Genomic DNA, 14,160 nt, shown 5'->3' on the forward strand with positions numbered 1-14,160 from the left:
GTTTCTTTCCCCACTTCTGGTCTTCTAGGAGCATTTTTGGCTCCTCCGAATTCTCTATCCCCTGGCTGGGGGGAGTTCCGGTAACCGTCGATAGGAACGGAGGCGCGAGGGCTGAGAGTGTTACTCTAAAAACTACCCTGTGTTTCCAAGCTGGAAGCTGCCGGAAGCTGCAAGCTGCCGGAAGCTGCGATTCCCGCAGCGGAAGAGGCGCGACTTCTGACTCGCTATGTCCGCGAACAATATGTCGGACCCACGGAGGCCCAACAAAGTGCTGAGGTGAGGCTCCTAGTTGTCATGGTGTTAAAACAAGAAAAAAATTCAGCTGTAAATTTTAACGATATAATTGGCTTTATCAAATGAATCATAAATTGGACTACATCCCATCTAGCAAGTAGAGGGGAGCGCTAAAGAGCTACAGAAAGGAAAGGGTTATTTAAAGGCAGGACAAGGAAGTCATAAACAGAAAAGGACGATTTCAGATTAGATTAGTTTCCTTTTGGGGAGAAAAGGGTCTTGTTAAGTGGGGGTTACCTCATTTTCCTTTTGAAGGATGGAGACGGGTGAGAATCCATGTGACAGACTGCCTCATTGGTGCTGACCAGAAAATTCCTGACTGGCCGATTAAGAGCATTTTTGGAGAAAGTTGAAGCTTCTATTATGTTAGATATTAAGCCCCGATTTGGTGACTTGGCCAAGTACAAATTTTTGGACCTGTGGTATTCTTTTTAACAATCTTCTCCCTCTTCCCTCCTCCCCTCTTCGAATCAGACTGTCTGAGAGATGTGATCAAAACTTAAGGCATGAGCACCACTCTCAGCTGCCTCTCTGAGGTTCTCTCAGTTTTTGTTGTTCTTTTGCATGCTATCCATAGTTAACCCCTGTGATAGTCACAGATCTTTGCTGGCTTCAGGTTCACAGTCTCTGAGTTGGTTATTCTCTTGTTACTTTTCTGATGTACTAGTCATGGGGAGATCGTTTGCTTGACGATTAGTGACTGAGATTAAGCATCTAAAGCTTTTGAGAGAATACAGTGCATTCAGTTCAGTTGCTCAGTCATATCCAACTCTTTGTGACCTCATGGATTGCAGCACACCAGGCTTCCCTGTCCATCACCAACTCCCAGAGCTTGCTCAAACTCATGTCCATCCAGTCGGTGATGTCATCCAACTATCTCATCCCCTGTCATCCCCTTCTCCTCCTGCCTTCAGTCTTTCCCACCGTCAGGGTCTTTTCCAATGAGTCAGTTCTTCGCATCAGGTGACCAAAGCATTGGAGTTTCAGCTTTCGCATCAGTCCTTCCAATGAACACCCAGGACTGACCTCCTTTAGGATGGACTGGTTGGATCTCCTTGCAGTCCAAGGGGCCCTCAAGAGTCTTCTCCAACACCAGCGTTCAAAAGCATCAGTTCTTTGGTCCTCAGCTTTCTTTATAGTCCAACTCTCACATCCATACATGACTACTGGAGAAATCATAGCTTTGACTAGAAGTAAACCTTTACTTTGCCGGACCTTTGTTGGCCAAGTAATGTCTTTGCTTTTTAATATGCTGCCTAATGCGGTGCATTAAGGAGGTTATTATGATTATAATATGCAGGATAATTAGCAATGTTTGGAGTGCACTTTGGAGCCATGCTCTCCAGGATTGAAACCAGGCAAAATCAAATACATGAAAGAGAGTTCCCACTGGAACTTCCCTGGTGGTGTGCTGGTTAGGACTTGGTGCTTCCAGTTCAGTGAGCAAGGCTTTAATCCCTGGTTTAGAAAAAAAAGAAAAGAAAATTCGCCTTGAAGGAGTCACCTTCTTACGCAAGCTGGCTTGCTCAGTGATCTTTTGTAACTGAGTTTCAGCTTCCCCAGAAGGGGTAATCCAGTGTAGCAGGTGGTATTGACCACAGCATGGACACGCCTTGCTCAACTAAAAGATAAACAAGGACTGTGTGTTAGTCGGTCAGTTGTGTCTGACTCTGTGACCCCATGGTGTATCCATGGAATTCTCAAGGCAAGAATACTGGAATGGGTTGCCATTCTCTTCTACAGGGGATCTTCCCGACCCAGGAATTGAACTGGGTCTCCTGTGTTGTAGGCAGATTCGTTACTGTCTGAGCTACAAGGTAAGCCCCTCATCAAGGGCTGTTCTGTTACAAAAGAACAACGTTGGTCAGAGAATCTAAGGATTTTTCTTGTACTGATGGCCTTGCCAAAGGACACGAATCCTGAGTCACGAATTCCTCATCATTCTTTTTAAGTTCATGATGTAAATCCAGGGGACTTGACCAATGAGGTGTCTTAGTTCCCTTGTGGAAAGTTAGGAGCCCAGTTCGATAACCTAAGAGGCATTGCCCTCTGTACACTGGCTATCTAGGCATTCAGAGGCTGAAGGAGAATGATAACCGTTATGAACAAAGACAGACCCTATGGGGGCATAGACCATTTCCATTAGGGGGTACTGTTAATGGATTCATTCACAGGGATTACTGCATTTACCCATTCAACGAGATGTCAGTCAGGTTTTCAGCACATTTGGGAATAGCTGAAATTCCCAGCCTGAAATAAAGTGTTGCTCCAAACACCTTGCAAAGATAGGTGCAGTTGGTGAGATCTCTTAGTGAGTAGGGGCAGATCTGATCTAGATTATCATGAGAATGTGGGGGTGCAAGTGCAGTGAAAGTTACCAGTTAATTGTGTCTAATTGAGTCTGTATGGTTATGACGGGAGAAAGGAAAAAAGGTATAGGTTGTTCTGGCTGTGAAAGTTGAATTGCATAAGAAACTTTTAGCGGGTTTGATTGTCGTTTCCTGTGACATTGAGAATAGAAGAAAAACTGGTCACAAGGAGGACCAGGAGGTCTCTAGCATCATGGATAGATTAGAATTTTTTTGTTTTGTTTTTGGCTGTGCAGTGTGGCATGCGAGATCCTAGTTCCCGGGCCAGGGATTGAACTCACTGCTCCCTGCAGTGGTAGCACAGAGTCTTAACCACTGGACTGCCAGGGAAATCTCAGATTGGAATTTTTTAAGTTTATTTATTTATGACTGTGCTGGATCTTTGTTGCTGTGTGGGCTTTTCTCTAATTGCTGCAAGTGGGGGGCTTCTCTTGGTTGCAGTGCAAGGGCTTTTCATTGCAGTGACTTCTGTTGTGGAGCACAGGCTCTAGGCATGTGGACTTCAGTAGTTGGGGTTCCTAGGCTCTAGAGCCCAGGCTCATTAATTGTGGTCCAGAGCTTAGCTGCTCTGCAGCATGTGGAGATCTTCCTGGATCAAGGATTGGACCTGTGTGCCCCTCATTGGCAGGTGGATTCTTTACCACTGAGCCACCAGGGAAGCCCCCAGATTGGAATATTTAATGACAAATCCAGAGGTCTGAAAGCTTACTTTCCTCAGCAATGGCCTGGGTGATAAAGGTGAGAACATCATCTTTCCAGGTGAAAACCAGAGTAAAAAAAGAAAAAGGAAGAAGGGTTTCAGTCTAGTTAACGTATGGTCTTGATCAGGTGTCTGGCACAGAAGCAGTCCACCTTGACGCCAACTACTTCTCTTCCTTGTCAGTTTGATTCAGAGGTCTCCAGCGTCTGTTTAGGACTAGATGTCTGATGGAGCTTTCCTTAGCTGTGAGATATGTACCCAAGGCTCCGCGCCTTCTCATTTTGCAGTCTTTGTCAGTGGTCAGGAGCACTTGGTAAGGTCCCTTCCCATGGGGCTTGAGGGCTGTCTTCCTCTGATGGTGTTTTCAGAATACCCAGTCAGCAGGCTCCAGTCTGTGACCAACAGGATCCTTTGAGTTGGGATCTGGGAACTTTAAGGTTCTTTCTTAAACCTGTTAATGATAGCGTAAGCCATGAAAGACTTATAGTAGCTGGTCCTATTAATGTTAGATAGCAAGGGATCAGCAGAAAGTTGTATACCAATGGAAATTGGTCTACTGGTGACTGTTCCATGTGGAGTGAGTGTATGTTTTCAGAGAGGGTACTGGGAACAGTTGTCATTGCCAGAGGCAATACCTTAGGCCGAGGGAGTTCATGGCCAGAGGCAATACCTTAGGCCGAGGGAGTTCAGTAGTTTAAGCAGTTTAGAGGTTTTCGAGGATCCCATTAGTTTTCTCTACCTTGCCTGATGATAAGTAAAAAGGAGAGTGATAATTCCAAGGAGTCTGCAAGGTTTTCATTAAGGCTTTCAGGATTTGCCCACTGAAGTGGTTGCCTCAGTCCCTGAAGATTGTGGGAGGTAGACCCTGAGTTGGAACCACATCTTCTAACAGTTTCCTTGCCGTTGTGAGGGCATTAACCTTGTGGCAAGGGAAGACTTCAACCCATTAGGAAAGCATGTGTAGAGTAACAGGAACATATTGATGACCCATACTGGGTGGCAGTTGGATTACGACCAGCTGTAGGTGCTCAGAAGGTCCAGAGAGGGGAGGTCTGAGGCCTCTGGGAACACGATAGTTTTTCCAGGATTACAGACCTGACAGGTCAAACATTGGTGGTAAACTGCTTTTGTAATTTTGTCTCCCCACCCATGTCTATTCGTCATTTGAGTCATCTTAAAATGCACTATGATGGGTGAAGGAATGCAAAAACTGAAAAACGAGATTTGTCAAGGAGCTGGGAAGAACCACGTGGCCATCTTGGATTTCCCATAGCCCTGAATGTTTATCTAATTTACAACTATTGTTTGCCCATCTTAATTTCTCTGTTCAGGAACAGACTGATGTTACAAGAACATCAAGATGGCCAGGGTCTGGCAATGAGGGGTCATGTTTTGCTGAGGCAGAATGGTCTTCATCCATCTGTGCCATAATACTTATTTATTTTTACTGCTCTGTAAGCCAGAACTTAGTTCCCCAACCAGGGATTGAACCCAGGTCACCACAGGGAAAGTGCCGAGTCTTAACCACTGGGCTGCTAGGGAATTCTCAGTGACATGATATTTATAGACTCTGTTGCTGCTGTCTTTGCATGAAGCTCAACTAGGGCATTTCCTGAATCCTGGTTCAGTCCTTTCAGTGTGAGTCTCAACTTTAATGACAGGTAATTTCTTACCTTCAGAAAATAAGACAGTAGTTTACTTATTGCCTTTAAAAAATTTTTTTTTTAATTTATATTTTTGGCTGCCCGGGATCCTGTGCGCAGGCTTCCTCTAGTTGCGGTGAGCAGAGGTTGCTCTCTGGTTGCTGCGCTCAGGTTCTCATTGTGGCGGCTTCTCTTGTTGTGGAACACAGGCTCTAGAGTGTGGGCTTAGTTGCCCCACAGCATGTGGGATCTTCCAGGACCAGGGATCCAACCCATGTTCCCTGCATTGGCAGGACCATGAGGGAAGTCCCTGTTGCCCATTTTTGATGGGGACCTGAGAGGACTTCAGAAAACCCCTTTGTTTCCATAACATCTCCAAATCATGGATGATCCCAAAGGCATACTGATTCTTGGTATAAATATTAACAGTTTATTATCTGATAATTGCCAGGCTCTGGTAAGGGTATGGAACTCTGCTTGTTCGGCTGCTTTCAAGTATGGGAAGTTTCCTTTTCAAGTAATTCATAATGGTTAGTAATAGCATTATCAGTTTGGGAACAAGATGTCCCTTTTTCATTTTCATTTTAGAGTATGGGCCATCAGCAAACAAGATTATATCAGGATGTTCTTACCTGACAGTTAAGGGGCTCATCTTAGTCAGTAGGGGTAGTGATGTAGCAAGTTAAAGGTGTTGCAACATTTAGGATGTTGCATACGTGGAGGAAGCAAAAGGATCTCATAGAAGGTTAATCTGCTGGTAGAGAAATGTTGAGTCAATTCAGAGTTAAGAAGACTGATTTTTTTTTTTTGTTTGTTTGCCTTTTTAATACATTTAGGAGACCAGGAGATGCCCCCTCTGCATATATTTATTTATTTATTTACTTACTTGTTTATTTGGCTACTCCAGGTCTTAGTTGCAGCATACAGGATCTTCTGGTTTTGGCATGTGGGATCTAATTCCCTGACTAAGGATTGAACCCAGGCTGCTTGCAGTGGACCCACAGAGTTGTAGCCACTGGACCACCATAGAAGTTCCAAGAGTTAAGAAGACTTTGGACAGCATGAGGAGTCTGTGAATAAATGCTGTTACCTCAGACTAGATCTGCTGAAGCTTCTACTAACTTTGTAGTTGCAGCTGTAACCCAAGACAGTTGGTATAGGCACTGGCAACTGAATCCAGTTACCTGCTGTGATAAGAAACAGGCTATGTTTATTGCTATGCTCTTGTGTGAGCATTCCCAGGGCTTGGTTATTTCTTTCATGCACAAATAAAGGGAAAGGTCTTGAATAATTAGGTAAGTCTAGGGCTGGTGGTTCTTACAGCACCTGTTTTAGTCTTCAGAAAAGCCTACTTATGTTTATCTTCCCTAGAAAGGGGCTGAGGGACTAGAAGTTTAGTAAGGTCATTGGGTGGGGAAATGAATACAGAGAAATTAGGAGCCCGTAGTCGACAGGAACCAGTCAAGCCTAGAAATCCACATAGCTCTCGCTTAGTTGTAGGCCTAGGAAATTCTTGGATTAGCCTGATCCTTGTTGGAGATAGCTGGGTTCCTTCAGCACTAGGTAATGAACATTACCTACAGATAATTGTAATTTTCCCTTGGAGAGTTTATGTTTCTTTTGTCAACTGAAATAATCAATAACCAACCTATAATAAGAATTTTATCTAAGCCAAACGGAAGCCTATGGCCCAGGAAACACAGATTCAAAAGCACTTGAATTGTATTTTGCTGGACTACAGTATGGCAGAGGCTTATTCAGGCAAAAACTGCAGTTACACAACTTGTTTGTCAAGAATTGTAATTGGAACTTCCCTGGTGGTCCAGTGGTTAAGACTGTGCTTCCACTGCAGGGGGCAAGGGTTCTATCCCTGGTCAGAGAAGTTCTGCACGCCTGCAGGTATGGTCAAAAAAAAAAAAAAAAAATAAAGGAATATAATAGAGCTGGCAAGATATAAGGGTGCTTGTTAAGCAAGGATTCATTGGGGTCTGAAGTGACTGTATAGTTACAGGGGGAGATGTTGAGACCATAAGGTTGCAGTTAGCAGCTGCTAGCAGATACTGTCTTGAGAATAGCTGGTGGTGTGGTTAAATTTGATACAGTTCAGAAAATTCAAGTCCTCATTAATGCATTAATGTGGCCACCCGGCTCCATTTGAATGCCTGAAGCACAGTTCTGTCTTGTCTGAACAAAGAACAAACATCAGAAACAACAGGTACATTGCTTCAAGGTTTCAAGAGACAGATTAGCACATACACAGCAAGACAGCATGACCTTAGAGAATGGAAGGGAACCTCATATTCAAAGGATTTGGTACATTGGTTTTGTGGGAATAAGGTGAAAGAACATTTATCCCCTCTTCAAAAGTGGACATTCTGCACAGTCTGATAACTGCATTTTTTTCTTTTTCTTTTTGGTCTGTTTAATGGTTAAAGCAGATGTCTGAGAGGCCACAAGATGGTCTGTTGTAATGAGCATAAAGTTTAAGCCCAGTCATGTCTTAGCTAGAATGGCTTCTCCATACCACAGTATGTGACAAGTTCTTCTATCACTTTTCAGCAGATAAATGAAATCTTTTATGGATGTCTCTTTGGTTACTGAGCACAGCAAGCCGTCATCCACCTGTTGTGAAAGAGCTCATTTTCTGGGGACTAGTGGGTCCTACGTCTTGAGGGAGCACTTGGGAGAAATCAGAAGGGGCCTCAGTGAACCCTTGAGGCATGAGTGTCCAGGCTTACTGCTGATTGTTCCAAGTTAAGGCAGATGGACATCAGCTGTTGGAATCTATAGGGATACTGCAAAACCTGAAAAAGATCCACAACAGTGTTTTGAGCCTGCTGGAGTTTATGACAAGATGGTGTTCCAGGTTTGGGACAACTGGGACGAGGGGAATAACTTGCTAATAACCCTTAAGTACTGGTTGTTGTTTAGTTGCTCAGTCTGGTCCAACTCCTTGTGATCCCATGGACTGTAGCTTGCTAGACCTTTCTGTCCATGGGGTTTCCCAGGCAAGAATACTGGCTGCTCAGTCGCCTCAGTCGCGTCCGACTCTGTGTGACCCCATAGATGGCAGCCCACCAGGTTCCCCCATCCTTGGGATTCTCCAGGCAAGAACACTGGAGTGGGTTGCCATTTCCTTCTCCAGTGCGTGAAAATGAAGTTGCTCAGTTGTGTCTGACTTGTAGTGACCCCATGGACTGCAGCCCACCAGACTCCCCCGTCCATGGGATTTTCCAGGCAAGAGTACTGGAGTGGGTTGCCATTGCCTTCTCCAGGGGATCCTCCTGACCGAGGGATTGAACTTGTGTCTCCTGCATTGCAGGTGGACTCTTTACTGCTGAGCCTGCAGAAGCTCCTAAGGGAAGGGATAAATCAGGAGACTAGGACTGACACATACACACTGCTGTGTATACAACACATAACCAAGAAGGACCTACTTTGTAGCCCAGGAAATTCTACTCAGTGCTCTGTAAAGATCTATATGGGAAACGAATCGAAAGAAGAGTGGATATGTGAACACGTATAACTGATTCACTTTGCTGTACACCTGAAATAGCACAGCATTGTAAATCAACAATACTCCCAATAAAAGTTAAAAAAACAAAAGAAACCTTCCCCTGGGGCTGGAGTTGGGGGGAAGCTCTTAAGTTATGGACAAATCACCATCCTCACCCATTAGGTTTCCAGACTGGCAGGATCTGCATGTTGTGGTGGCTACTATCAGGCGGGCCTAATTACCCCTGGGACATTAGGTCTTCTGTTGTGGGTGTGCGGCTTCGTGTGGCTTTAGGCTTCAGAGGATATTTGATGTAATTGAGGGAGAGGTTTAGTTATGTGTGTCTGAATTTTTATAAGCTCTGTATTTTTTTTATTCTTCCAATGTCAATATTAGAAATAATACACACAGGATTTCCCTGGTGGTCCAGGATTTCGATTCCTGGTCCAGGAAGATCCCGAATGCCTCAGGGCAACTAAGCCCGTGCACTGCGACTACCTAGCTGGAGCTCTAGAGCCTGCACTCTGCAACAAGAGAAGCCACCGAAGCTAGAGAGTAGTCCTGGCTTGCCGCAACTAGAGAAAGCCCGCGCGCAGCAATGAAGATCTGGTGCAGCCCAAAATAAAGAAAGAAATAACCCAGAGATTTTGAGACACCTCAATTAAATTCAGGGACTTTTGTTGGAATTCTTCCTCCTTTCTGTCAAGGACAGATTGTAAGAACATAAAAAATCTGGTTCACGTTGGTCAGGAAATTTTAAGGTGGAGTCCTCATTGGAAACAAAATGTCTTAGCCCTTTTAAGTTAGAAAGGAGAGCTCTACCTAAATAGATTGACTGGGGCTATGTCATCGCGAAAAAGAATGTTTTTCAGTCAGGAGTCCCAGAGTCATTTGTACAGGTTGAGGTAGAAATTCTCTCTGAACTTTTGTTAGATTTTTCCCATTAGGAAACCTTTTTTTCACTCTGAGGGAGTTGTCGTCTTAAGGGAATGGGGGTGAAAACATAGCTCCAGACTGCACAGAGATCAAACCAGTCAATCCTAAAGGAAATCAACCCTGAATATTCATCAGAAGGACTGTTGCTGAAGCTCCATTCTTTTGGCCAGCTGATGAGAAGAGCTAACTCATTGGAAAAGACTCTGATGCTGGGAAAGATTGAGGCAAAAGGAGAAGCGGGTGGCAGAGGATGAGATGGTTAGATAGCAACACCGATTCAGTGGACATGAATTTGAGTAAACTGGACGACAGTGAAGGACAGGCGAGCCTGGCATGCTGCAGTCCATGAAGTCACAAAGAGTCAGACACGACTTAGTGACTGAACAACAACACCACCTCAGGAAGACGTGAGAGTTTCAGCACATAGCTTGGCTGTGAGGGACCAAAGGAAGGCGTACAATCTTGAGAATTCCTGCTGAAGAGGGAACAAGAGGTGTGAGGCAGGTGCATTCAGAGATAAGGTCTGACAGAGTCACAGAACTGAACAGCAACAGTAAGTATCAACGAGAATTTGGCAAGGTTTCCCATTAGATTTAATTTTATTTTCCCCTTGGCTGTTTAAGGGGATTACAGATAACATCTTACCAGAGAATCCCTCAGAATACTGAGGAGATAGATGAAGTTGAAGATGAACTCAAGTTGAAGAATTTGCATAAGACCTTTGAGGACAATCTTTTTTTTTTTTTTGAGGACAATCTTTTTTCCAGTGTCCCAGTTGATCACATTTGAAACAATGGTCCTTGGGCCAGCGTTTTGATGGTGGACACCTGCTGCTGCTGCTGCTAAGTCACTTTAGTCATGTCCGACCCCGTGTGATCCCATAGACAGCAGCCCACCAGGCTCCCCCGTCCCTGGGATTCTCCAGGCAAGAACACTGGAGTGGGTTGCCATTTCCTTCTTCAGTCTGTGAAAGTGAAAAGTGAAAGTGAAGTTGCTCAGTCGTGTCCCACTCTTAGCGACCCCATGGACTGCAGCCTACCAGGCTCCTCCATCCATAGGATTTTCCAGGCAAGAGTACTGGAGTGGGGTGCCATTGCTTTCTCTGGGTGGACCCTTAGGAGGGCATTATTTTAGGTCTCTGGCCTTGGAACTGTTGTAACTGTAAGACCAACAACCTGGGGAATTTTTGCTTGTGTCTTACTCTAAGGTCGTTTCAAAGTGCTCAGCTGTGGTCACTGGCTCCATCAGCCTGGTGGTCTCCTATCCTCTTTTCTGTACGTTTATCAATCCACTAATCTCAGGAGGTAATCTACGTGCAAACTGGGCCACTAGAGCAGGTTAGGTGACTATCATATGGAACCGAAACACCATAGGAGGAGTGCTTCCAAGCATGCCTTAAAGTTGGCCAGATTCATCTTTCTTTGTTTCACATGTTTGAATAATAGACCAGTCAGTAGGGGTAGGGAAGATTCTAGGAACGGTTTATAAAAGGTCTGTTGCTTTTTTAAAAAAAATTTATTTATTTATGGTTGTGTTGGGTCTTTGTTGCTTTGTGCAGGCTTTCACTAGTTGCAGTGAGCAGGGGCTACTCTTTTCGGACTTCTCGTTTCGATGGCTTCCCTTGTTGTGGAGCACAGGCTCTAGGCATATGGGCTTCAGTAGTTGCAGCACTCAGGCACGGTAGTTGCAGCTCATAGGCTCTAGAGTTCAGGCTCAGAGGTTGTGGTACACAGGCTTGGTTGCTCCACAACACGTGGAATCTTCCCAGACCAAAGACGGAACCTGTGTTCTTTGCGTTGACGGGTGGGTTCCTACCCACTGTGCCATCAGGGAAGTACAGTTGCTGTTTTGCAAGCCTTGTCTGGTTGAGGATTTTTTTTTTTTTTTAATTTTTTGGCTATGCCCCACGGAAGGCAGGATCTTAGTTCCCCAACCAGGGATAGAACTCGAAGACTTAAACCGCTGGACTGCCAGGGAAGTCCTGAAACCCTCACTTTCAAGGGCAGTCTTGTCTCAGGGAAACCTTCCCCATGACAGCCATTGTAATTCTAGGTAGTTTTTAGTCATACTTTGCCATTTTTGTAGATATTTACAGCTTCTGAATTATAGTTCTTGGTCGTAAAAATAAGCAAGTGTGCCAACAGGTAGACTTGTTAAAGGGCATGGTGGGGTCAGAGATGCTCCCATCTCTCTAGGCTGGCCTTTATCTACACAAAGGAAGACAGACAGACATGAACACTGTAACACTCGTCATAACCAGTTACTGTGGCCTGTCCAACAAAAAGGCCCTGTGCACACCATCACTGACTGCCTACATGCAACCTGAGGCTGGAGAAAGGCTTGAACCAGGAGCGGACCCTACATGGCGACTGTGGACTGATTCCAAACAAATTGGGAAGTGCAGACCAAGCAAACCACCAGCGCGTCCCAACAAGGAATCTGGGAACAGAACCGAGGGCCTGGGGTTTCTAATCAAATGAGGAAATGTAGTCAGAACCGCCAGCAACTCCCAACATGGAACTAGTGATTTCAGACAAACGGGGAACTGACTGGAAAGCCAGTTAGGTCGGGAGCATGATACAGAGCAGAGCTGAGAACTGAGAGGAACTTACCATGGCCTCCAGATAATAGTGAGAAAGACAGTGAACTCAGAAGGGGATTCATGGGCACGCCACCTCGGGTTTCTTCTTGTCCCTGAATGTCAGAGGTTCACTTTGGACCCTGTTGCTACCACCAAATCACTTGAAAAACAAAATTCACCTGAGTAAATTTTAAAGGTCTAGTTGGCTTTATTGAAGGATTCATGAATCTGGCAACATCTCTTCTAACAAGTAGAGGGGAGCATTAAAGAGCTATAGAAACAGAAAGGTTTTTAAAGGTAGGACAAAGGAGTCATAAGCAGAAGAAAGGATGATTACAATGTCAGAGACTACATTTCTGGAGGAGGCTGATGCTCCATTCAGGCTAGGAAGTGAGCCCCAGTTTAGTGGCATAGCCTAGCATAAATGACTCCATTTTGAACCTGTGGTTTTATTTTTAACAATGGGGATGGGTCTCAGATTGCGGGTTGGAGGCCCAGGGAAGCATCTGCCCGTCCTAGGGGCAGAAGTCGAGTGCCCCTGACCCTGAACCTGCCGCAGGTACAAGCCCCCACCGAGTGAGTGTAACCCAGCCCTGGATGATCCGACACCAGACTACATGAACCTGCTTGGCATGATCTTCAGCATGTGCGGCCTCATGCTCAAGGTGGGCAGGGCTGTTTCTTTCCCCATATTTCTGCCTGACAGTGGGAAGCCTTGGATTCAGAATAAAGCAGGGCCAGCACTGAAGGGGGCAGGACTGGGGTGATGCTAAGTGGAGAAAGCCAGAGCTGTCGTGAAGCCAGAGGTCCGGGTCAGGGTAGGCACATTGGAGGTTGGTCTGAGGCTTTAAGGCAACTTGGTGGGGTCCTTAGGGTGATGGGGGATGTCAAGGGCCAGGCTTCTTAGGCCTGAGGGGACATGGTGGGGTCAGAGATGCAGTTTAGGGAGTAGGACCGGAACTTGGGTACCTGGAGTTAACTTTGGGAGCCTGAGACTGAGGGACTCCTGGGGATCAAGGTTGGAGCTGCACCAAGTGAAATGGATTGGAATCAGTAGGGGAATGGCTCATTGGGGTGCCTTTCACTGACCTAACCCACCCGTCCACCCACCTCTCCCAGCTGAAGTGGTGTGCTTGGGTCGCTGTCTACTGCTCCTTCATCAGCTTTGCCAACTCCCGGAGCTCTGAGGACACGAAGCAGATGATGAGTAGCTTCATGTGAGGCTGGGTCTGGGGAGGGAGGGACTCCTGGGGGAGGGGAGGGAGTGCCCCCACGCCGTCCACCCCCACCTCTCCATCCTGGACTGACATCTCTCTCCCATCTCAGGCTGTCCATCTCTGCCGTGGTGATGTCATATCTGCAGAACCCTCAGCCCATGACGCCCCCCTGGTGATGTCAGCCTAGAGGGGTCATGTCCTGGGCCTCTCTAGCCACCTTGCCCTAGGCCTCACCTGTGGCTGCTCAGCCTCCTGCCGTCAGCTGCGGTGCTGGGCTTCCCTGGGCGAGGCAGTCTCTGGGCCTGCAGCTGGACGGAGGGAACCTGGCCCTAACCCTGGGATCCCACGGCTGCTGGAGCAGAGAGAAATCCCCTGGGCCTACCCCATTCCATCCCCACCTTCTTTTCCTACCCTTCCTACTCCCAGGGGAGATGCTGTGTTTCTAGGTGTACCCACTCATTTTCTTGTTGAAACCCATTAATAAAGTTTTGCATTCGGACTGTTCTCTGTGACCCTTCTCTCCTATCCATGGTGGCTGCTTGTCGTAAGAGAGGGAAGGGCCCCACCTTCCCACTCAGTCAGGACTGGGATGGGGCCCGAGTCTGGAGCCTTTTGGTTAGTTCATTTGCTTATTTCGCAAGACTCATGCCTTAAGCCAGCTGCTAGAGACTAAACCGTGATCTCTGCCCTCTGACAATTCAGCAGATAGCTCTGCTGATCTAAGGAATCTGGGCTTTGGTTTTCTCAGATAAGTGAGGGTAATGTCAGCACATCGGATGAACTGGTAGGGACTGGGGAAGGTAGGAAGTACTCCCCTATCTGTCAGGTTCTCACTGCTCACCAGAGGACACTGGTATCTGTTGAACAAGACTGGATGTCTCCCCTCCCCAGCAGTGTAAGGGTAATTCCTTTATTTAACGTCTC

At 46.2% G+C, this 14,160-nt stretch overlaps 1 protein-coding gene across 1 annotated transcript; it reads left to right on the forward strand.

Annotated features, from left to right (window-relative positions):
- The first annotated feature begins 121 nt into the window (after window positions 1-121).
- WDR83OS (WD repeat domain 83 opposite strand) lies at window positions 122-13,740 on the forward strand. The gene is made up of 4 exons (XM_065917682.1): window positions 122-276; window positions 12,579-12,684; window positions 13,139-13,236; window positions 13,346-13,740. The coding sequence occupies exons 1-4, from the start codon at window positions 227-229 to the stop codon at window positions 13,410-13,412; spliced, it is 321 nt and encodes a 106-aa protein (XP_065773754.1). The 5' UTR covers window positions 122-226; the 3' UTR covers window positions 13,413-13,740.
- The last annotated feature ends 420 nt before the right edge of the window (window positions 13,741-14,160 follow it).

This window comes from Muntiacus reevesi, chromosome 1 (genome assembly GCF_963930625.1).
Source record: "Muntiacus reevesi chromosome 1, mMunRee1.1, whole genome shotgun sequence".
Classification (NCBI taxonomy): Eukaryota; Metazoa; Chordata; class Mammalia; order Artiodactyla; family Cervidae; genus Muntiacus; species Muntiacus reevesi.

What these genes read in the sequence shown, in the direction of transcription:
- WDR83OS (XM_065917682.1), top strand. Translation starts at nt 227, where the DNA reads ATGTCCGCGAACAATATGTCGGACCCACGGAGGCCCAACAAAGTGCTG. An exon ending in AGGCCCAACAAAGTGCTGAG is followed by an intron (nt 277 to 12,578) that starts GTGAGGCTCCTA and finishes AACCTGCCGCAG; the next exon opens with GTACAAGCCCCCACCGAGTG. An exon ending in TGTGCGGCCTCATGCTCAAG is followed by an intron (nt 12,685 to 13,138) that starts GTGGGCAGGGCT and finishes CACCTCTCCCAG; the next exon opens with CTGAAGTGGTGTGCTTGGGT.